The sequence below is a fragment of the Mauremys reevesii genome, linkage group 8, assembly GCF_016161935.1.
Source record: "Mauremys reevesii isolate NIE-2019 linkage group 8, ASM1616193v1, whole genome shotgun sequence".
Taxonomy (NCBI): Eukaryota; Metazoa; Chordata; order Testudines; family Geoemydidae; genus Mauremys; species Mauremys reevesii.
Window position 1 is genome coordinate 9,458,262 of NC_052630.1, and position 22,116 is coordinate 9,480,377.

General features: G+C 43.0%; 1 protein-coding gene across 6 annotated transcripts in view; it reads left to right on the forward strand.

The window, feature by feature from the left end:
• The window catches only part of KLHL3 (kelch like family member 3), a 105,702-nt gene that overhangs the window by 29,091 nt on the left and 54,495 nt on the right, over positions 1 to 22,116 (forward strand). For 4 of the 6 annotated variants that reach the window (XM_039483361.1, XM_039483364.1, XM_039483362.1 and 1 more), the window contains one exon: positions 20,945 to 21,064. In XM_039483361.1, coding sequence (XP_039339295.1) covers positions 20,945 to 21,064 — 120 coding nt within the window. Of the gene's footprint in view, positions 1 to 9,966; positions 10,204 to 20,944; positions 21,065 to 22,116 lie in introns of those variants that run through there. The other 2 variants (XM_039483363.1, XM_039483365.1) reach the window with 2 other exon arrangements.

Here is a 22,116-nt window from a genome sequence, read left to right on the forward strand (position 1 = left end):
GTTTCAATATATTTAACTGGTACCTCTCACTGGGCTCAGCAGTGCCCTACGGCATACACCTCTGCCTTGGTTCATCAGTACTATGAAGGGGAGGCATGTGAGTATGTCGATATCTTCCCCGCATAAGAGCATTAGCACTTATGAAGAGGGTTGTCCTGGTAAATTTGTCCCTTGCAAATCAGCAGCACCTCAAAAGGGATGTGCCCTTGGTGCCTCAAATGGGGCACCCTGGAGCCAAGATAGGGAAGCCCAGACCGCTCTACCTTAGAGTCAGTGACTCTGAGGGGAAGGTGAGCTATTGTATTGATTTCTTGCCCTTTCTGCCATGGAAGAAGGGATGCCCATGTGCATTAGTTCTTCACTCTTGGCACTTTGGTGCTAAGGAAAAGGTGCCTCATACTTAGGGTATCATTTCCAGGGAAGAAGGAGCACCCCAACATGTCCATGCTTCCTCACTGATGTAGTTCTCCACTTTCGGTGTATCTGTGTGTAGTGAGGCGGTCTGGCTCCCTGCTGCCCCGGATGGGGATGAGCCCCAGCCAACCAGCTTACATAGTGCTGTGGAGTGCTAGAATGGAAGGGAAGTGGATGAACACACCAATCTTACTATATATATTTTTCTAAAAAAGTATGCTCTAGTTCAAGCAAGAATTGGTTTGGGGAAGTCCTATGGCCTGTGCTAGGCAGGAGATGAGACTAGATGATCATAACAATCCCGTTTGGCCTTGCAATCTATGAATCTATAACTGCATCACAGGAGGAGATCCCTTGCAATAGCGCCAGGCAGAGGAGGTGTTTCGTCCCTGGTGTGTTGGGCTTCAGTACATCTGTCTACCACAGCAGTGTCATGGGTAGTCAGCCCTCTGGCTCTCTGATGTTAGCAAGTGAATTAGCACATAGAGAATCACCATCCTTGATGCCATGCAGATTGTGGGGTCTAGTGCAGTGGTTCTCAAACTTTTGTTCCCCTTTCACGTAGAAAGCCTCTGAGTGCGACCCCTCCTTATAATTTTTAAAACACTCTTTATATATTTAACACCATTTTATAAATGCTGGAGGCAAAGCGGGGCTTGGGGTGGAGGCTGACAGCTCGTGACCCCCCACGTGAGAACCCCTGTCTAGTGTGTGTGCTTTGGCAAAGTGTCTCTCGGCCCCAGCACACTGGCAGAGTTTGTTAGACCCTTTATCACTTACCCTTGTTACATCCATTGTGTTAATGGCATGACATGTTGAGCCTAGACTATCTGGGCGTGGACAACCTGCCCATTGTGTGCTGTGCAAAGAGGCAGCTATGACTCATAGTTGCTCTGATGTCCCTGCTTTGGTGGTCTGATCACTATGCACGACTAGCATAGGGACACCTATTATCAAATTTGCTTTTTAGAAGTGGGCACTTTGCCAAGTAGGTACCCTTGCCTCAGAATGCTGAGTGCCAAGGCTGGGTTCTCTCAATGCATTGACACTACTTTTGGTCCCGCAGGTGTTGTTTCTAAAAGGAACACAGCCAGATGGTTTATGTATGTTCTGTGCCAGTGGCTGAGATTATTCCAGTGCTTTCACCAGGTCTCAGGAAGTCAATACTGTCTGGAGGCGAGTGTGCCTTCCTGAGTAGCTGGGAAGCTATTCTAACTGGGACTCTAGTCAGCAGTGGTGACTTGTAAGACCTCTACCTTCACTGACTGTTTTCTGGTTGGGTAGAGTTCTAGAGGAATGTGAAACTTCCTATCCTAGTGTCCCAATCATATCTGTGTGACTACCTTACATGTTTCTGGTTTATTAGCATCCAACTTTGTTGGGTAACAAGACTAGACTATTGTAGGCCAAGCCTCATCTCTTCAAGTGATGTGCAGTTTCAGGGTTTGACACATTCAGTCCTATTGCCTCCAACACCATGTTTTAAGGAATATTGACGTAGTTTGACTAAGGGCTGGTCTATGTGGCGGGTTAATGTGTGGTGGACTAGTGTGCTGAATGGTCACACCCCAGCTTCCTGTGCACTAACTCATCATGTAGGGCTGTGTAGACAGACCCTTAATTGAAGGAAACTCTTTTGAGTCATCCCAGGTTTGTGAGCTCAGGTCTTCTTGAGCGTCAGTTTACTAAGTACCTAGTCTGCAGAATGAATGAACTGTGTGGTATAATGACTAATTCCCCTTATATTGGATTACATGGATAAGGTGGTGCTGTGAATTCAGTTAAGATTCCTACTGTAGGTAACAATGGTATAGCTTCTACAGTATTCTCATGCCTACGTATCCTGTTCAAACTGTTTCTTTGTCTCAATGCCGGGTGGAAGGAGTCTAGAATGGACGATAGTGCATAGCTGGTTGTTGTCCTGCCTTTTTAGGTACGTCTGCCATATTTTGTGTCAGACGTTTGAGGGTTGTCATGCACTAATAGGGTGTGAAGGACGTGGGCAAGATTTATGTCACAATGCTTCTGCTGTGCTTTGGCTTCGGAGGGGCAAATCGGCTCGTTTTCAGTATTGAGGTAGAGAGTATGCAAACTTTTGTTTGCAATGCCTCTTTCTTCTTTGAAGATATTGCCCAGGATTTTCACTTAGCCACCCACCTCACCTCAGTGGCTGAGGTTTCCATTTTAGGTGGTGTGTTATTTGAGAGGCCTGCTGTATTCAGCACTGAGATGGCCCTTGTGAATTTTGGAAATATTACACTGTGGGTGTATATAATTGGTGGCTTTGGGGGAGCTCATGTTTCCTGTGCACTTGGGAACTGACTGAGATGGTGTGAGAGGGTGCTGAGAAATTGTTGTTTGGAATGGAAATTTGGGGAGGCTCCTCTTAACTGCAGGGCACCAAACTGTAACAGCTGGGGGTGTTCCTACCTGTGTCATGTTACAGGTTTGGGACCCAAGAGTTGGAATTCTGTGAGTTGATGCACTCAAATGAGTAGAAAATACAGGTAACTGTCCGTTTCCCCTTATCTTTCAGTTAAACTTGTGTACTAACAATACCAAATTGTGTATTACAATAGTGGGTTAAAATAATGCAGACAGAAGTGTTTCTTGAGTTAGCAGTGTCTCCCTAAAACGTTTGTAGCTGAGTCTATAGACTGAACAATGATTATCTGTCCAAAGAGGTACCAAGCTGGTTCATGAGGGACAAGCCGTTATTTAGGTGTCCGTAGACAGGCTCTCTGAGTCTCTTTGCTGATTAAACAAACAATATGCTTATGAGAATATTAGACAAAGCAATGTGACCATGTTTACTGGACTGCTGCAAAGAAAAAAAATTGAAGGTTTTATTTATATATATAATATTAAAAAGAAATGAGAGGTAAAGGACACACAGGGCTAATAGATTTGGCTTGGAATGGGGGTAGTAATTTGCCCTTGTATAGAACCATTTATGTCAGTATCTCAGTTACACTACACCAGGGGTCGGCAACCTTTCAGAAGTGCTGTGCCGAGTCTTCATTTATTCACTCTAATTTAAGGTTTTGAGTGCCAGTAAAATATTTTAACGTTTTTAGGTCTTTCTATAAATCTATAATATATAACTAAATTATAGTTGTTTTTAAAAACCTTATTTACTTTACAATGTTTAAGAAGCTTCATTTAAAATTAAATAAAAATGCAGAGCCCTCTGGATGGTGGCCAGGACCCAGGCAGTGTGAATGCCACTGAAAATCAGCTCACGTGCCGCCTTTGGCATGAGTGCCATAGGTTGCCTACCCCTGCAGTACACAAATATTAAGCCTTAATATGCTTATGAATTGTATAAGTAGTTTTCCCATTTTACAAAGGGTGGAAATGGAAGAATTAAAGGTAGCTTTTCAAAAACTCAAATGGTACTCAACTCCAACTGAAAGTCAATGGGAGCTAGGCACCTCAGTGCCATTGAAAATCTACCCCTAAGTGACTTGGCAAAGAGTCAGTGACGTGACTGGAACTAGAACCCTGGAGTTCTGAATCCCATGACTGCCCTAGCCACTACACTGCACACCTTTCCCTAACTGGAAAATAAAATAGAAATACTTGATTTTTCTTAAGTTAAAATGTGCCTAACTCCCTGTCTATGGGCAAATGTTTAAATACTTTATAGTTAATAAATTAAAATGTTTGTAATGTTGTATTGTAATTTGGCTCACTCTGTTTTCCTTCTAACCATTTACAAGACCCTGGGCCCCTATCTCTGTCTTCCAGATAGAGAAATATTTTACCTTTGTTCAGGTGTTGACATATCTTGGTGGGGTGTGTGTGTGTGTGTTGTCAACTTGTCCTGTGATTCTGTCCGCTTTAGGGTGACCAGATGGGATGAAGGAAATATCGGGACACATGGAGGGAGAGGGGAAGCCCGCCAGCACAATGCAAAAAAAAAAAAATTAAAAACAGCGCAGAGAGTCCCGCTGACAGAGACAGACGAAAAAAAATAACTGAGTCCCGGAGTCCCACTGGTGGTGGGGGGGACGAAACGAAAAAAAATGGAGTCCCACTGGCAGAGAGAGAGAGGGAGGGGGGGAAAACCCACAAACCTGGAGTCCTGCCGGCGAGGGGGGAAGCAGAGTCCCGCCGGTGGAACAAAACAAAACAAAACAGGAGTGCGAAATATCAGGACAAATGGCGTCCCAACCAAACATCGATCAGGACACGGGACTAATGCCTAAAAATCAGGACAGTCCTGATTTTTTTGGGATGTCGGGTCCCCCTAGTCCACTTAAAATCATAGAATATCAGGGTAGGAAGGGACTTCAGGAGGTCATCTAGTCCAACCCCCTGCTCAAAGCAGGACCAATTCCCAACTAAATCATCCCAGCCAGGGCTTTGTCAAGCCTGACCTTAAAAACCTCTAAGGAAGGAGATTCCACCACCTCCCTAGGTAACCCATTCCAGTGCTTCACCATCCTCCTAGTGAAAAAGTTTTTCCTAATACCAACCTAAACCTCCCCCACTGCAACTTGAGACCATTACTCCTTGTTCTGTCATCTGGTACCACTGAGAACAGTCTAGATCCATCCTCTTTGGAACCCCCTTTCAGGTAGTTGAAAGCAGCTATCAAATCCCCCCCCATTCTTCTCTTCTGCAAACTAAACAATCCCAGTTCCTTCAGCCTCTCCTCATAAGTCATATGCTCCAGCCCCCTAATCATTTTTGTTGCCCTCTGCTGGACTCTCTCCAATTTTTCCACATCCTTCTTGTAGTGTAGGGCCCAAAACTGGACACAGTACTCCAGATGAGGCCTCACCAATTTTGAATAGAGGGGTATTATCACATCCCTCGATCTGCTGACAGTGCCCCTACTTATACAGCCCAAAATGCCGTTAGCCTTCTTGATAACAAGGGCACACTGTTGACTCATATCCAGCTTCTCATCCACTGTAACCCCTAGGTCCTTTTCTGCAGAACTGCTGCCTAGCCATTCGGTCCCTAGTCTGTAGCAGTGCATGGGATTCTTCTGTCCTAAGTGCAGGACTCTGCACTTGAATGGTCTCTTGGGACATGTGTTAACTCTTGATGCGTAACAATTTTGTATTTAGCTGTGTCATGCTGATTACATTTCCAAAGTTTGTCTCTTACCAACAGAAGATGGTCCAATACAAGCTATTACCTCACCCACCTTGTGTCTCCAAAATTCATAGGTAGGTTGTAATCTTGGCCACTTGTTATCTTTAAATTCTAAATGTAAGGGGGAATGATCAGCATACATCATGGATCATTTAAAATTAAAAATAAAAGAATATTCCTGCATGCCACAGACTAGAAAAATGTTCAAAAACAACAAGAAGTCCGGTGGCACCTTAAAGACTAACAGATTTATTTGGGCATAAGCTTTTGTGGGTAAAATAAACTCACTTCTTCAGATGCAGTCTTTAAGGTGCCACTGGACTCCTTGTTTTTGTGGATACGGACTAACACGGCTACCCCCCAATGCTAGAAAAATGTTTTTTAAATAAGTGTGGCTTTGTGAACTAGTGGAAAACAAGATTAGTGTAAAAAATACATCCACCAGTAGAGGGCAACAGTCACAGTTTTTAAAAAAATAAACATTCCATAAAAAGATTTTCTTTTGCATCTCAGTCTGGAGCAGAGTACTTGATCCTCATGTTAGTTGCTTGTGTCGAAAGAATTCTGGCACATTGTCTTCACAAAGCCTTTTTCAATGTATCACGGAAGGCAAAAGCTTAAAGCAAAGGTGATCCCAATGTTTCTACCTCCTACGCTTTCGCTGCCAAAACTGTTTATTGCCTGATCTGAAAAAGTCCTTATCTTGAGCCCTTCCCAGACCTTTCTCTCAAGTATTCTGAAGGTTTTGGGCATTATGATGTTGTCATATTCATAAGTTAAATGTTTTGCTCGTCATTTCACTTCTGTTTGTCTCAGGAAAGAGGACAAAGATTGGCTGCATTCTCTGAGTTCAGTCAAGTTTGAGTATTATTTTTTCAGGTGCCAAAGATGTGCTAAGCATCTCACAAGACATAGGACAATTTTTTTCCCGAAAAATGGCCTTGGTTTTTAATGATGGGAAGTGCTGGGTGTCCAAACTGAGATAGTTAGGCCATATTTTCAGAAGTGTTCAGCACTCATACTTCTCTTGAAGTCAATGTGTACTGTGTGAGAGAGCCTCTGAAAATCAGGCCCGAGATGTCTCAGGTTGGGCACTCAAAAATGAAGGCATGGCATCCTATTTCAGTAGTTGCAGTCAGCTGAGGGTCCCTGCCCTGAAGAGTTTATGATCTCAGTTCAGCTCAATATCCACTTTATTAGTGTGTTTTTGTTTGTTTTTTACAGACTGGGATCATGGACTCTAAATGTGTGGTGGTTTTTTTCTAATTAAAGAAAAAAAATAATTAGATGACTATTTGTCAAGATGCAGATTTGGAAACACAACCACACATGCCAAGTAGGAAGATACCGGTTTTACACATCCAGTTCCAGTTTTACTAGGAGCATTGTAAATCAGCCCTGAAAAATTCCACTCTGAGTAAATTTTTGGCAGAGTGAAATATCCACTTTTTCATGACCATCAGTCCTTGCAGTAAATAGTAAGGAAGCAATTATGTGCCTTGAGTAAACTGTCATGACTATTTTGCAAGGCTGCTGTAAAGACAATCACTGATTACTAGAACTTGCCTCTGTCCCATCCCAGGAGTTACTATCCACTGATTAGCTGTAGTCTCTGGTTTGGGATTTAACACTCCATAGCTGTGAGAAGCCATTCCCATGGGAGGGAATTCAAGGTTCAGTATTAAATATACCTGTTTAACAGAGCATTTAAAGGGTTGTTGGTTTAGTTCAGGTGTAGGTACTAGGCTGGTTGAGGTGGGGTGTTCTGTTGGTCTTTGGCTGAAAGGATGGTGTGTTGTTATGATAGCTGTTTGTTTAATAAAATGCTGCTCAAGGGGTTGGCATTGGGCTCCCATGGCAGGGCCTGCTCTTGCTTGTCTAGAAATCAGTTGGGAGTTTTGCCATTTGCCATTGACTTCCATGGGAGCAGGACTGGACCCTCAATTTCTAAACAAATTATTTACTTTTCGTGTTTGCCGTGTGCCTTGAACTCTTATGCTTTCACTACCTTGTATACCATATGCCATGAGTATGTGATTGAATGGGCACTTGGAATGTACACTAGGATCTTGGTGAGGATCTTTTTGCTCAGTTAAAGAGTATTTTCAAAGGGAAAAGATCCTCAGTATTCTTCTGAATCTTGTGTGAAACTCTACTTTATGCTCTGTTTTCTCTGTCTATGGGGAGACAGCTGAACTTGTTTAAACTGTAGGACTGGATGGTGGGAGACCTTGATTCTATTCTATTTTGCATCTTTGTGTGACTTTAGCCAAGTCATTTAACCGACGTGTCCTAAGTTTTCTCAGCTGTAAAATGGGGATGCTAGAACCTTGTTTAGATATTTAATATTTGCAAAGAGCTTCTGTTAAGGCTCTGTAGAAGTGTAAATTATTAACTTGTCATTACCAACACATTTTAAAAGACATGGAACCAAGATGGGGAACAAAAAGGGCAAGGATAATGCAACTGAGAAATTTTAAAGACTAGAATTATTTCATTTAGAAAGGAGACCATTTAGAAGATAGTAAGTGATCAGAAGGCCATCGCTGTGCCATATAAAACCATCTCTTTCCATAGTGTAAGAACATTAGATGAAATGAAAAAGCAATGAAGAAAGTAAATACTTCTCTGTGCTAATTATACATTAGTTTCTGGAACTAACTGCCAGAGAGTATGATGGAGGGGAAAAAAACTTAATAAAATTAATAAATGATTAAAATGAGGCATAGCTTCTGCAGTTATATTAGCTGGGGATAAACCTAGCAAGTGTTACTGGGTCACATACTCAGGGCATGAACTGACTTGCACCTGGAGTCCAGAAGAAGCATTTTCTCTACCGAAGAGTGGGTTACAGTTGGCCTTGTATATGATGCATACTATACGTCTGTAGGGGAGGGCTAAATACCCCATTAGTCTGTCTTGTTAAGAAATCATACAGTATTCTGCATTATGGCCAAATATACTGTAATAAGCTTCTATAATGCACTGATGGTGGTTCCTGTGCTCTTTGGTACTATAAGATCAGTGTCCAGTTGGGTTGCAGGTTATTTTTGGTGTATGCATCCTAATTTTACCCTAGATGGCATGTTGGTGGGTATTTGGCAAAGATGGACCCACAGGGCAGAACTCTTTTAAAAGAGAAACAATAGGGAAAGCCATTGGGAAAAGCATTTGAAAAAGGAAATGTCCTTAGTCAAATGTGACAGTATTTGACAATAGTGGTGCAAATCACTGTAGTTTAGTCATTTTACGGCAGTGTTTCTATAAAAATAGAAGCTAGAGGCAAAGCCCCTGCTCCCTGTAAAGCGAGTGTGAATGGGGGCACCACGTGAGGATTGCAGAGTGAGGGAATCCCGTAGCTCAGGGGCAGGGCACCGCTGGAACAGTGCAACCACATCTGCTGCCTCCTGCTCTTATACCTGGGATCTGTGTAGTTATGGGGCCCTGGCCTGTCTCCTCCCCTGGGGGCTAGAGGAGATGGGAATGATAGAAGAGAAAGCATATATAGCTAGATCTGCTTCAGAGGATGTCACAGATCTTAAATTCAGTGAGTAATTAACCATGGGAACAATTTACCAAGGGTCTTGGTGGATTCTTCATCACTGGCGATTTTAAAATTAAGACTGGATGTTTTTCTAAAAGAGCTGCTCTAGGAATTATTTTGGGGAAGTTCTGTGGTCTCTGCTGTACAGGAGATCAGACTAGATGATCACACGATCCCTTTTAGCCTAGAAATCCGTGAATAAGTCTCTCCTCAAGTAGGAATGTCACTGTCAGGTGTCCTACATGGATTGGCTCAAAAGCGATTCATTTTAATAGTTTAATAGCCATTGGAATCAGATCTGGTCCATGATCTGTTGATTGGTTCTCTTTTACATTTGCGATGATTTCTACTGTGTGAATTACAGCCTCTAAAAGGGACAGCCACAGATTTGAGTGGGAAGTGGGGGCGGGGACCATTATCCATGTTTTGCTGGGCAATGCCTAGGATAGCACAAGCCACGCAAAAGTGTTAGAGGTGAGGGTGGGGATAACTAGTGCCATCTTGCCGTGTAGTAATGGAGGGAAGAGTGTGTGTGTGTGTGGGAGGGGGGCGTGTGGGTGTAGGTTCCCTGCAGCTGGAGGGTATAGGAATGTGGCAAGCCAGAGCCTTTCCTGAATTCCCTGTCCCCCCCTTGACACAATCCGGGGCTGGTGCTAAAGCGACTGGAGGATGCATTGTGCAGATGCAGCAGCTGGAGAGGTGTAAACTTAACACAGCTCCCGCAGTTGCTGTTGCCAGGAGACCGAGTAGCAAGTTTGGAGGGCGGGGAGGAGGAGGGAGTGGGCTGCAGTAGACACTGCTGCAGGGAGCTCTGGGTAAGGAGGTGCTGTGGCTGCTGCTGCTGCATTAGCTGCTGCTGCTGCTTTAGGAGCAAGTGAGAGGAAGCGGCTCTGAAGGGGGCGGGGGCAGGTCCGCCTGCAGCCGCGCTGAATCACAGGCGCTGATTAATCCCGCCAGCCCGCTGCCTGCAAGCGGCCGCAGGATTGCGAGAGGGCTGGAGTGCACGCAGAGTTCAGGCTCCAGTCCGGCTGCGCACAATGGAGGAGGAAAGGTATGTGCTGTGCAGGGCAGACGCCTTTGTGTTTGCACTGGGGCTGGCAGCCCGCAGGAGACGCAGCGTAGCCGTGCACTTATTTGTAAGTGTCACAACAGTCTTCATGGTGTGTGTGTGTGTGTGGGGGGGGATTTTCAAAGCTCTCCCTTGTGAGGAAGGATTTTGCCTTGTGAGTGATGACTGTCTCCGTGAAACACATCACCCCTGGGCACTCTCCCCCCCCTCCCGCGCTTCCTCGTACAAATTGTCCCAGGTTAACTATCTGTGAGTGGGGAGTGTGTGTGCTTTCAAGATTTAAAATCCCCCTGTGTGAGCGCCTGAGCTGGTGGACCTTGGAGCTGTGCAACACAAGAATCTCTGCTGCTTTTTTTTTTTTTTTTTTAAAAGGGGGCAGTCTAAGGGGGAACATTCTCGTGGGAACTGCCTTTTAACTTAACTTGAAATTAAGCTTGCTTAGAGTTGCATGAGCTTATCAGCAAGAATGTGAGATGTGTGACTTGTAAGAACCAGATCACCTAGCCAGTGGCACTCATTGGCATGCAAGAAGCAGTGATTAAGTAAAGGGCTGTCAATTATGGGTGGCCTTGTTAGTCTGTGTCCACAAAAACAAGGAGTCTGGTAGCACCTTAAAGACTAACAGATTCTGAGTGGTCCTGTGAGAATTCACCTTAGTTCTGAAGCATGTCAGGCTCTTGTTCTTGCCAGGCCTTTTTTACTAATCCCCTGCACAAAATATCTGTTTTATCTTCTAATTACTAGACATTGCAATATCATAGGTGAAGGTTACTTCTGCTCAGAAGTGAAGGGAATTTATTTCCATGCAAAACTTTCCATAAAAAAGACTTTTTTATGAGATGTTGGAATGCATTTTGTCTTATTGACGCTGGCATTTAAGGAACATGCGGAGGTGAGGTGTAGAAATTTAAGGTGGGTTGATGTAGTGCAGCCTACCAGTAAAATTTTAAACTCTGATTTAGTGTTTGCCTCACTCTTTAATTTCAGCTAGTTGATTTCAGTTCTGTAAATCTTGACTTGTACCCAGTGGCAGCCATGTAGTACTTTTTGTAGTTAACATACAAAAGTTTATGAATTTTGGAAATATACTGAGAGTATATTGACACATCCTTTGTAAGCCAAAACCAGAGACCTGTGTTTTATGACAGGTAGAGGGAGACAGCAGGACCGAGCTATATAGCTGCTCATAAGGTAGATGGGCCATTAACTGTTTCCTGTGCAGTCTTGTTTTTGTCTGTGATACCTTGGTTGCTGTAGTTTTCTAAGAAAAAGCCAAGCTCATAATGGCCACTGAACATAGTGCAAATAATGAGAGATGGCATCTTGTGATTGTGGCATGGGAATGCCCTAGAGAAGAGTTTCAGAAACGGACTCCAAGGAGAAACTGCTGAACTTGAATTGATATGCAAACTAGATCCAATCAATTTAGGCTTGAATAGAGACTGGGAAGGGCTGAGCCATTACAAACATTGAATCTATCTCCCGATGTAAGTATTCTCACACTTCTTATCAAACTGTCTTGATTATCACTTCAAAAGTTTTTTCTCTTACTTAATTGGCCTCTCAGAGTTGGTAAGAAAACTCAGACCTTTTCATGCACACACACACTCTCCTCAATATATGTTCCATTCTATGCATCCAAAGAAGTGGGTTCTAGCCCACGAAAAGCTTATGCTCAAATAAATGTGTTAGTCTCTAAGGTGCCACAAGCACTCCTGTTTTTTTTGCGGATACAGACTAACACGGCTGCTACTCTGAAACCTAGAGAAGAGGGGAATATAAAATATTTACCATGTAGGCGTTCTTCTTTGAATCCCCCTGACACTTTCTGAAGCCAGAAACTTAAACTTCTAGAAGCTAAAAATCAGCAGAGTGCTCCCTTTCCAAGTTGTGCTGGGGACTTTTGTGTGGGGGGACAGTTTTCACTTTTAATGGAACTGCTGCCTTTTGGGATGTGAGGAAAACTTTGCTTCTCCAACATGCTGTACCTAAAACGAAACCTGGCTGCAGTCCTTGAGCAAAATTCTCATTGCAGCCAAAGGGAATTTTGTCTAAATAGCAAAGGGCAGGATTCTATCCTTAGATGAATCAAGAGTCTCAACAGTTGTTTGTATATTCAACGTTCAAAACAAAACTCTCAGCCTGTGATCTCTCTTGCAGTTAAATGTATTCTAGGATAGATCGAGTGTTTGTTTAAATGGCCAGCTGTGGAGGTTAATCATTAGTATATTTAAATCTGAGGCATTTTTGATACTTGCCCATATAACTTGTGTCCAATTCTTGCAGTTTTTAAAGTGAATCTAGTGTCTGAGAGTTGATGGGAGCGGAAGCTGAGGTCATGTGCTCATCCCATTGGAGAGTGGTAATTCATTATCATCCTTGTTAATCACTTCTATTATGGTAGTGCCCAAAAGCCCAAATACGGACTGGGCCTGATCATTCTGGGCACTGTACTAACATACATGTCCCTATAGTAACCAGTTTGGCTCAGTTTTGTTTGATGGGTTGTTCTTAGGGAATGAAAAGTATCTCAATCTCCATATCCCCTCAGTCTTTGAAAGTGAAGAATCCCACTGAAACTTCTGGGGGATTTTGTTGGTTTGAATATAATTATCCAAACTATTGCTCTCAGGGTAGAGAGGGAAGGCTCTTCAGTGAACCCAGGCTGTGAGGATCTTGGTTTTATGTCCCCTCCAAAGAGACAGTTGAGAGATGTTAGGTTCTCACATTCTAGAAGTAAATGTCTTGTTGAACTCCGCAAAAGCTACATCTTACACCAGGGGTAGGCAACCTATGGCACGCATGCCGCCTTCGGCACGCGAGCTGATTTTCAGTGGCACTCACACTGGCCATCGGTCCAAGGGGCTTTGCATTTTAATTTAATTTTACATGAAGCTTCTTAAACATTTTAAAAATCTTATTTACTTTACATACAACAATAGTTTAATTATATATTATAGACTTGTAGAAAGAGACCTTCTAAAAACATTAAAATGTATTACCGGCACGCGAAACCTTGAGTTAGAGTGAATAAATGAAGACTCGGCACAGCACTTCTGAAAGGCTGCTGCTGACCCCTGTCCTATACACTTAAAAGTGGGATGAATGGCTCTTTAAAAAGAAGTCTGTCAAGTACTTTATCTCTGTTTTTTTTGCAGTGGCTTTGTTTTAATATTTGTACATGTGCTTAAAATTTTGATGGGAACATTTTTATAAACTTGCAAAGAAAATAGTTTAGGCCTCAAGTTTGACCTACTTTAACTTTCTTCTCTGGATTTTAATTTCTCTCTCTCTCTCTCTCTCTCTCTCTCCCCCCCTGAGTCAAATTAAAAAAAAAAAAAAGTACTTTATTATCAGGTCAGCTCAGGTAATGCCATACGTAGGTCCTAAACCTGCCAACACTTGTATTTTTGAGAAACGTTTACACTTGTGAGCTGTTCAGTGGGACTGCTTGCGTGTGTAAAGTTACTCATGTACCTAAATGTTTGCAGAGCGGGTGATTTTTGTCTAAGCCAGTCATGTGTGGCAATCTAAATTACTTACTTTGAAATCACAGTTCTCTTTTTGTCAGTGCTGGTATGGCCATTCTTTGTCCTGCAAAACTACACAGCTGTATGATCAAAAATCTGTGTTCTTTACCTTTGATGAAATTAGACACATTTTATCATTCAACCAAAAAAAAATATGAACCTAAATTTTCCAATATTGTAATTTAAAATAATGGTTTCGGATGATTTTGCATAAATATGGTGGTTTGCCTAGTATTTTTCTGAGAAGTTTAATATTTGCATCACAAAGCAACTGTGATATTGGTGTTTAATCTGAATAATTATCTTAATTAGGGTTAAATTTGTTATCCTATGTTGTGGAACTTATCGTTGTGATTTTTATCAAGTTCACTTTCCTCAATGTTCTTTTTGGGTTCTTCTGCTCATATCTGCAGTAAGAACAGTATTCGAGTTGAGCAGTCTCTCTTTGGAGTCTGTTTTTGAAGTTTTTTTGTTGCAAAATTGCCACCTTCAAGTCTGTCACTGAGTGGTTAGAGAGGTTGAAGTGTTCTCCCACTGGTTTTTGAATGTTATGATTCCTGATGTCAGATTTGTGTCCATTTATTCTTTTGCGTAGAGACTGTCCGGTTTGGCCAATGTACATGGCAGAGGGGCATTGCTGGCACATGATGGCATATATCACGTTGGTAGATGTGCAGGTGAACAAGCCCCTGATGGCGGATATCTGCAGTATACTCCAATTGCATGTTACCATATTTTCTGTATCCATTTTGTAGTAATAAGCAATGCCAAAAATGCCTTAACAAAATAGGGGAAATATTACTGACCTCAAAACCAAAAAACCCTTTCCATTATATTGATTTTTTTTTAATGGGGGAGAGGAGCAGAACTAGCCAATTCTGTTTCATTTCTTTCAAATCCTCTGCAAAATCCCCCCACAACACCTCCCCAAAACTCAAGTCTGGCATTTTCAAAGAAGCCAAAGTGAGTTTGGTGGCAAACTCCTATTGAGTATTGGGGATATTTGGCAAGTTGATTCCTCTAAGCTCCTTTGACAATCCTAGCCCATAGTCTTTAAAATTATTTTATTTTCATGTGGCCTTATAAAAATAAAGATGAGCTAGTGCTCGTTCGTTCTCTCTCATATAGCTAGCTATGTCAGTCTCTTCTATATGTACTATAACATTGACAACTGATAGAGTGGGTGTTAGCTTGTCTCTGGGGTGGAAATATTAGGTATAATAAATATATTTGCTTCCATGTATTTCTTGCCACTCATTCTAGACATAAAATATTGCTGCTCTTTTTATTTTCTACTTGCTTTGTTTCCTTCAGTTAAAATTAAAGTCCAAAAAAATTTTTTGGCTATGATAAATAGATATCATAATAAAAAACTTCCTTTCTTCTCAAATTAAAAATAAGGAAGACAGCTCTGTCAATATGGATAGCAGTTCTATCTTGATAAACAGATTCTTTCTTAGCTTTATAAGTCTGGTGACTGCAATTTAATATCTGTTTAGTTCCCAGATCAAGCAACATTAGATTGGCATAAAGGCCAAGTGCCTGTCAGCAATTTAAGGGTAAAAATCATTACAAGGATGCTGTAATTATCCCATAAATAGGCACTACAAAACCAAGAAATTCAGAGTTAAGGTTAATTTTTAAGAAAGCTGACCTGTCAAGGAATGGAAATGCACAGTTAAGGTCCCAAACAACCTTAACTCTGCCCTTTGTAGTAACATCGTGCCACAACTATAAAATTATGATTAGTACATAAGTGTCTGTAGGCCTGCTGGCTACCTGTGTGTTCAGGGCCACCATCTTCCCTGAGGGCAGCTTGGCTCCACTGCTTTTTGAAAGTAGGCACTTTTAGCTTCAGCCCCATTGAGAACAATGGGGCATGGCAGCCATTTTGAAGGAGGGCAGCTCTTCATGAAATTCTTGGCAGCAGTAGCAGAAACACTGTTCATCAGTCTCAGCTGTAGAAGAAACTTGTGATGGTGCCTTCCCTTACGGCACGGAAATCCCTCTGTGATTAGGCAGATGGCAGATCAGAGGCAATGCAGGTTTCCAACTTCTTTCCGTGGCATCATTCTTTTCTCCCTCTCCAGGAGATGTATGGGATTCCTGGTCCCATCATTGACTGACTGCTCTCTACCTCCTCTTCATAAAATCCCCTTCTGTGGGTGGGGTTGTTTTGCCAGCAGCATCTAACAGGGCCACGGTGGCTTCTTGGTCCCTTCTGGAGCTGTTCTGTTGCAGATCCTGCGTGGAGGAGCAGGGCGCAGTACAGCAGCTGCTCGTGCATAGAAACCAGGGCCGTATCCCCTAGTGTCTGCATGAACCTTGGGAAGCTGCGTGGTTCAGTGGGCTGAACCTCTTGACCCTTCTGTGGAACGTGCATGTGGAAACATGCCCTTCCCCCGCCTAAGGAAGGGTCAGCTGAAAATTTTGCAAGTCCAAACTCCATGGAGTGAGGTCCATTGCAAAACTCCCATAGACTTCAATGGGAGCAGGATTTCACCCTTGGAGTTTTTCAGCGTCCTATGTGTGCCAAGGGGACAGCTTAGCTCTTAGGAAGTTTGCATATTTGCAATATTTTGATTTTTCCTTCCTTTTGCCTACGGCCTACTGATGCCTTTTGCCATCTGCTGTAGTTACTGCTGGTAACTAAAGCAGCCCAGTTCTATAGTCAGATGCGCACGCACACAGCACTGGTAAAGTTCTGAGATTTGTAACATTTATCTTTAATACCTTTCTCGTGATTGGTTAGAAGCGTGATAAAGTTTTATTGGGGCTCACGCCGGATGAGCTGCATTACTAGCTTGTGGCTAGAGCAGCTGTTCCAAAGTTATGGCAGTAAAAGCTTTATCCCACCCCATCCCCTACTTTGCTGGTAAATATGCATGCTGTTCCTGCGGGAACGTATTGCATCTGCCTTGCCCTAGGTGATCAAACTCTGTCCAGGAGAGTTGATGGCCTTGATTCTGCATTCTGTATACACCCGTGGCCGCCTCCACTGAATTTGCTGGGAGTTTTGTGTGTGAGAGGAATGCAGGATTTTGCCTCATTGTTGCTGCTGGTAGACAAGTCAGAAGCCATTGAGAGGGAAAAAGGCCATATTGTTTGGGTATTTATGGGTAGGATAGAGGATCAGCATTTTCTGTGTTAATGAACCACATTTAATAGAGTATGGCTTGAAAATCCCATTCGTAATTGGGGAATTTTACCTAATGAATGGAGAAGAGAGGAAGGGGCTGAGGCTGATTTGCTGCAGAAATCAAAGTTGGGGTTTTTTTGGTAGTTGAAATATGATGTGTGAGCCATTCTGGTTGCAAAGGTGAAGCAATGCCATGATCTCACCTGAGCCTGTGATAGACCTTGCTAGTGTACCTGTCACGGCTTGGGCCGGAGCAGCATCTTAAGTTAATTTCACTACTGCTGTTTGGGGAAACTCTGAGGTCAGGGCTGCTTCTGCTTGGGAAAATTCTGACTGGCACTGGAGGTAGGAACTGAGGCTGCTCATAGAAGAGGAGTCTTCAAAAATTGGAGGCTGCTTGAGGGGTAGAGCTACAGAGAGGCTGGGAGAATATGTAGAATAACAGCAGCAGCAGCCCCTCAAATTGAAGAGGGGTTGTGGCCAAGCTCTCCTTCCCGTGAGATGGGAAACAATGTGGCACCAAGTGGAATTTAGAGCAGGCTGAATTCTAGGGACTGTTCTATTGGCTAAGGGTAGCTAGGATGCAGGTGGCATAGAGTTGGCTACATTGGCTTTATGCCTCTTTGAGGATTTGCCTAAACCAGGGGAATCCTCGGCTGCCGATCTTGTGTACTTTTTGAGGAGTTGTGCATGGCCACATGCACGTTAGTTCACACGTCATCCTTAAATGTTCATCAGAAATCTTCATTCCATAGCTAAGCCTCCTCACTATGTTAAAGAACAAGATCAACTGGAAATCTTGTCATTTTCACAGGTGTGTTAAAGGCTCTTGTCAACTTGTCCTGTTGACCCGTGCATCTGATGAAGTGGGTATTCACCCATGAAAGCTCACGCTCCAGTACTTCTGTTAGTCTATAAGGTGCCACAGGACTCTTTGCTGCTTTTACAGATCCAGACTAACACGGCTTCCTCTCTATTTGTCAACTTGAATCTTCTTAAAAACGGACTCGTTTTTTAAAAAAAAAAATCATCTTAGAGAACCCTTTAAATGGGATGTCTTGATTTAAAAAAATTATTAAATATGTTGGCAACAGTAATTTTTTTTTTTCAGCTAACTCTCACGATTTTATGGTGAGCCTCAGGATATCGGATGGCTTTCTTATAGCCCCAACTCCTGGAGTCAGTTAATTATATGAGAATATCAGCTTTCATGTTAAATAACCTCGCCCCCTCCTTCCCTCCAGCTGCTAGCTCTCATGGGGGTGGAGAAAAGCTTGAAAACGTGAAATTTAAAGGCTCCCATACCAGAAAGCAAATAAAAAGAACCTGAATGTAGTAGTTTTAAAATCTCATGATTTTTAAACCAGTCTCAAGAATTTTCAATGCTTCGACTTGGCAATACTATAAGAAGGGTCTTTGGGCACACTCACAAGCAATGCCACTAAGCCACCCGAGTGCTCTGAGTCCTGCTGCGTTCTCTGTGTGCATCTATGCATGTGCCTGTTCGTTTTCAGTTTCACTCTCAGCTCTGCTGCTGGTAAATGCCCTTTTTCAGGGCCTGGGGTAGGATGTATAATCAGTGACCTCTGTCTAGCCTCGTGCTGTCAAATGAACCAAGTAAATAAATGGGGCGAGGAGGGGAGACATATCCCCCCCCCACCTCATTCAGAGGACTTTTGCAGGTAATATAGGTACAAGATTGACAATCAAAGCTTTCTTCTGACAATTTGATGGTTTAGAGATGTTTTCAAGTACTCAGGCTGCTCTAGAATGCCCCATCCCAGTTGTGTGTGTGTGGTTTTTTTAAATCTAGGCGCTTTCTCTCATGCGGTTGTGTGTAAATCCCAGACCGACATAAGGTGAAATTAGCGGGCATCGATTTACACAGGGGAAACAGTGGAATTGATTTTATGCAGAGTGCTTTTAAATGCATAAAGTAAGCAAACTAGAAACAGAGAAAAATGTGTTTTCCCCATCATTATTCAGTAATAATAATCTTGGAGATTACTTGCAACAATAATAGGCTTTTTAAAAATAAATCAGACAATTTTTAATGGACAGTGTCTGTTTACGATAGTGACACTGATAATCCACATTACAGAAGTGTTGTAAGCAAATCAATCCTTTTAGCAATATTATCACCTGAAAATATTAACAGTCTTAGAGTTAAAAATCCACTTGTACAGTTCTGGGTTAAACCCAGGCCCTGGTAATGTCAATGGGAGTTTTGCTATGAACGCTTATGGTGTTCATTTACTTCCTACATTTATCCCAGCTTTGGAAGTGAAAATCAGTTAAATCAGTTGCACTTTTGGGTTCTTCATTATTGGGTTTCATGTACTGGAGGGGAACGTTTGGCTGCTGAAAAGCCTGGAGAAAGAACTATAGATTTAAATAGAGTGACAGTCTCTCATTCTATTTTTTTTTCAATACTGGAAACATTGAGCTCAGAGTAATTTTACACACGTCTAAATCAGAGACCTTATGTTAGTTTTGCACAGAAGAGGCAACGCTCTGAACAAGGTAATGAAGACACTGATGTGCCTTAAACTTCCAGATTAGGGTGATCCTTGTTAAACCCAATGTGTTCTGTCTATCTGCTTCTGCTTGGATAGCTTGCTATCCTGAAAGGAGGTTCTAGTTTAATAATCCCTCCTTTATGCCTCACCTGCACTACACCTTGTTTCTAAAATTAACACAGAATGAGGTGTGGCCTCTAAACTAATACAGTGGACGTTGTACAAATAATTTTGATTCCCATTTTCTGACTTATTGCTGTAGAGTTCATTCCATGCTGTGTCTTTCAGATGAGAGATGGAAAAACCACAATCCTGCTCTGAGTCGACACTGGCCAGCTTCTGCTTAAGTCTTTACCTATGCAGCAAGGCAGTTATGCACCTGCTTAACTTTAAGATCAAGTGCTTTGGTGAATCAGAGCCTGTCAGGGCTTTTCTTCACTGTAGTAGTTAGCTGGAGTTAGTACACTTGTGTTTATTGCTTGGGATGCCACCACTGAGAGACACAAACCCAGGACATACCTATTACTTAATGCCAGAGATCCTACTGCCACAGCATTGTGCCAAGGTACAGGACAAGCCTGCAGGGTCTGCCTCTGCCACCCAGCGCTGGGGGAGGGACACATGGGTCCAAGAGCCAAGCCCCTCACTTCCCCACAAGCTGGGCTCCCAAGCTCCAGCTCCCGCTGCTGGTTGGCAGAGGCAGGCCGACTCGGGGCAGTCTGACCTTGCAGCGCCCCAGGCTTCCTGCTGCAGCCACTGCCACTCCTTCAGCCAGGCGAGTCTGGCCCTGGAGCCACCCCTCATTGGTGCACTGTGCCATCTGTCTGTAGCGCAGGTGTGGCCCCCGTCTCTGAGCAGGCTCAGAGTGATGTATTATTATACAGCTGTTAAAAACCCACAACCTGGGAGTTTTAATATCCTGGGAAGACTTGCAGATTTCCTGGGCTAGCTGCCTCAAAAAGCGATGATCCTGGGAAAACCTGGACAGGTGGTAAGCCTCGTTACTGCATGTGAGCTAGCCCAGCTCTCCTGAGAGCAGCCACACTGCAAAGCAACCCTGGAGTTACAGAATGATTTGGATTAGCTGCTGCCTCCCCACTGAATTACCAGTTCAAGCACCAGCCTCACTCGAGCTTCAAGCCACGCTCCCCACCCTCCGACTGGCCAGCTAGCTTAACCTTTAAGCAGCACGTAACCCGCGTTAGAGATTTTTGTGGACACGTGTTGGGTTCGGTTTAACATGCGAGTAATCACTCAGGTTAACTGGGCTGTGAAAGCACATCCTCAGGGTATGTCCCCTCCCCACTCTTGTTTGGTTGGCTGCGACCATCTAACCAACCAGCAATAGCTGCATTTGCGCGATCCTTTCCATATACGGACACTGATCCTAGAAACAAGGATGAGTGTCTGTGACTCTACACATGTGAGTGTCCCGTTCGTACTACTTGCATGTGCAAGTGTTTGCAGGAGGTGGGCCATAATCTGTAAAGCATTGGGGATCCTTCAGGACAGAGCTTGCTATATTAACATAAATTATTGATATCTTTAAATTCAGTTATGCTTGATTCAACATCACTGAAAAAGCATAAACTTTCCCTTCCTTCTTATCCTCATTTTCAGCATCAAACAGAGTTCCCAGTCACCTGATGAAGCTGAAGATAAGGAGAAGGACCAGCGCACGGTAACAGTCAATCCTTCTCACATGGGAAAGGCATTCAAGGTCATGAATGAATTACGGAGGTACTTTTTCCACGTAACGTGCATCATCTTTAGTTTATCAGACACATGCTGATCAGAACAGCAGGTCATTTGGGGCACTTTAAAAATAATATTCTGTGTATTTGCTTTAGCACAAAAGGAGGTCACGCAACAGGGTGTTAGCAAAACAGTAGGAAGAGGCAGCCAAAGTGTAGACACCATAGAGCACTGCTGTTCCCACCCACACACCCGTCTACCTCTTCTTCAAAAAGAAGCCAGCTGTGTCTCAAAAAACATTTCCAGAGCCATATCTGCCATTTACAAACAATCGGTTTAAAGTTTCCTGCTACTTACAGCAAATCCACACACACACACACACTATATTCTCAACAGAGCAAACGGCTTGAAGACCAATAATAGAACATTACAGATACAAGGACACCTACACGTAATTACAGAGCAAGGGTTGCTAAAGTGGAATTATCATTCTCTTTGACTCACTGTCACTCAATCTCAGCTTTGCACTGCAAAGTTTAAAAAAAAAAAAAAATCACACCACCCACAAGCCAATTTAAAAACTTCACACTGCTCAAAGAAGAACTCCAGCACATCTTCGATCAAGGGTGTGTATGTGTGGGGGAGAGGAGAATTGTTACTTTAAATGGACTTAAAAAAGAAAAATCAAGTTCTTTAAAAGATGCCTGTGGGTGTGTCAGCCATTCAGTGGCAGTGGATGACATTCAGCTTGTTTCTGGAGTCTGCCAGCTTCCCTTGAAGCAGGTTGAAATTCAGTGAGCATTTGACTTTCATTTATATGTGACTTATTTGAGTCCTTAGCCTGCCAAACGGTATCTTTGGTTTGTGACACTATTATTCTGTTTTATTTATTTAATGTGAAAAAATGTGTATGTAACCCACACACACTTTTCCCTCCCCTCTACCCCTCCCTTTCAGGGGTTGAATAGGTTGACACTTCTAAAATATGCCTTCTCCAATAAGGAGAGGGACTGGAATCCTCTCCCTCTGCGGCAGATGCCACCATGCTTGGCCTGGCCCAAGCTCGGGGGAGCATAACACAGAGAAATGTGAAGTAT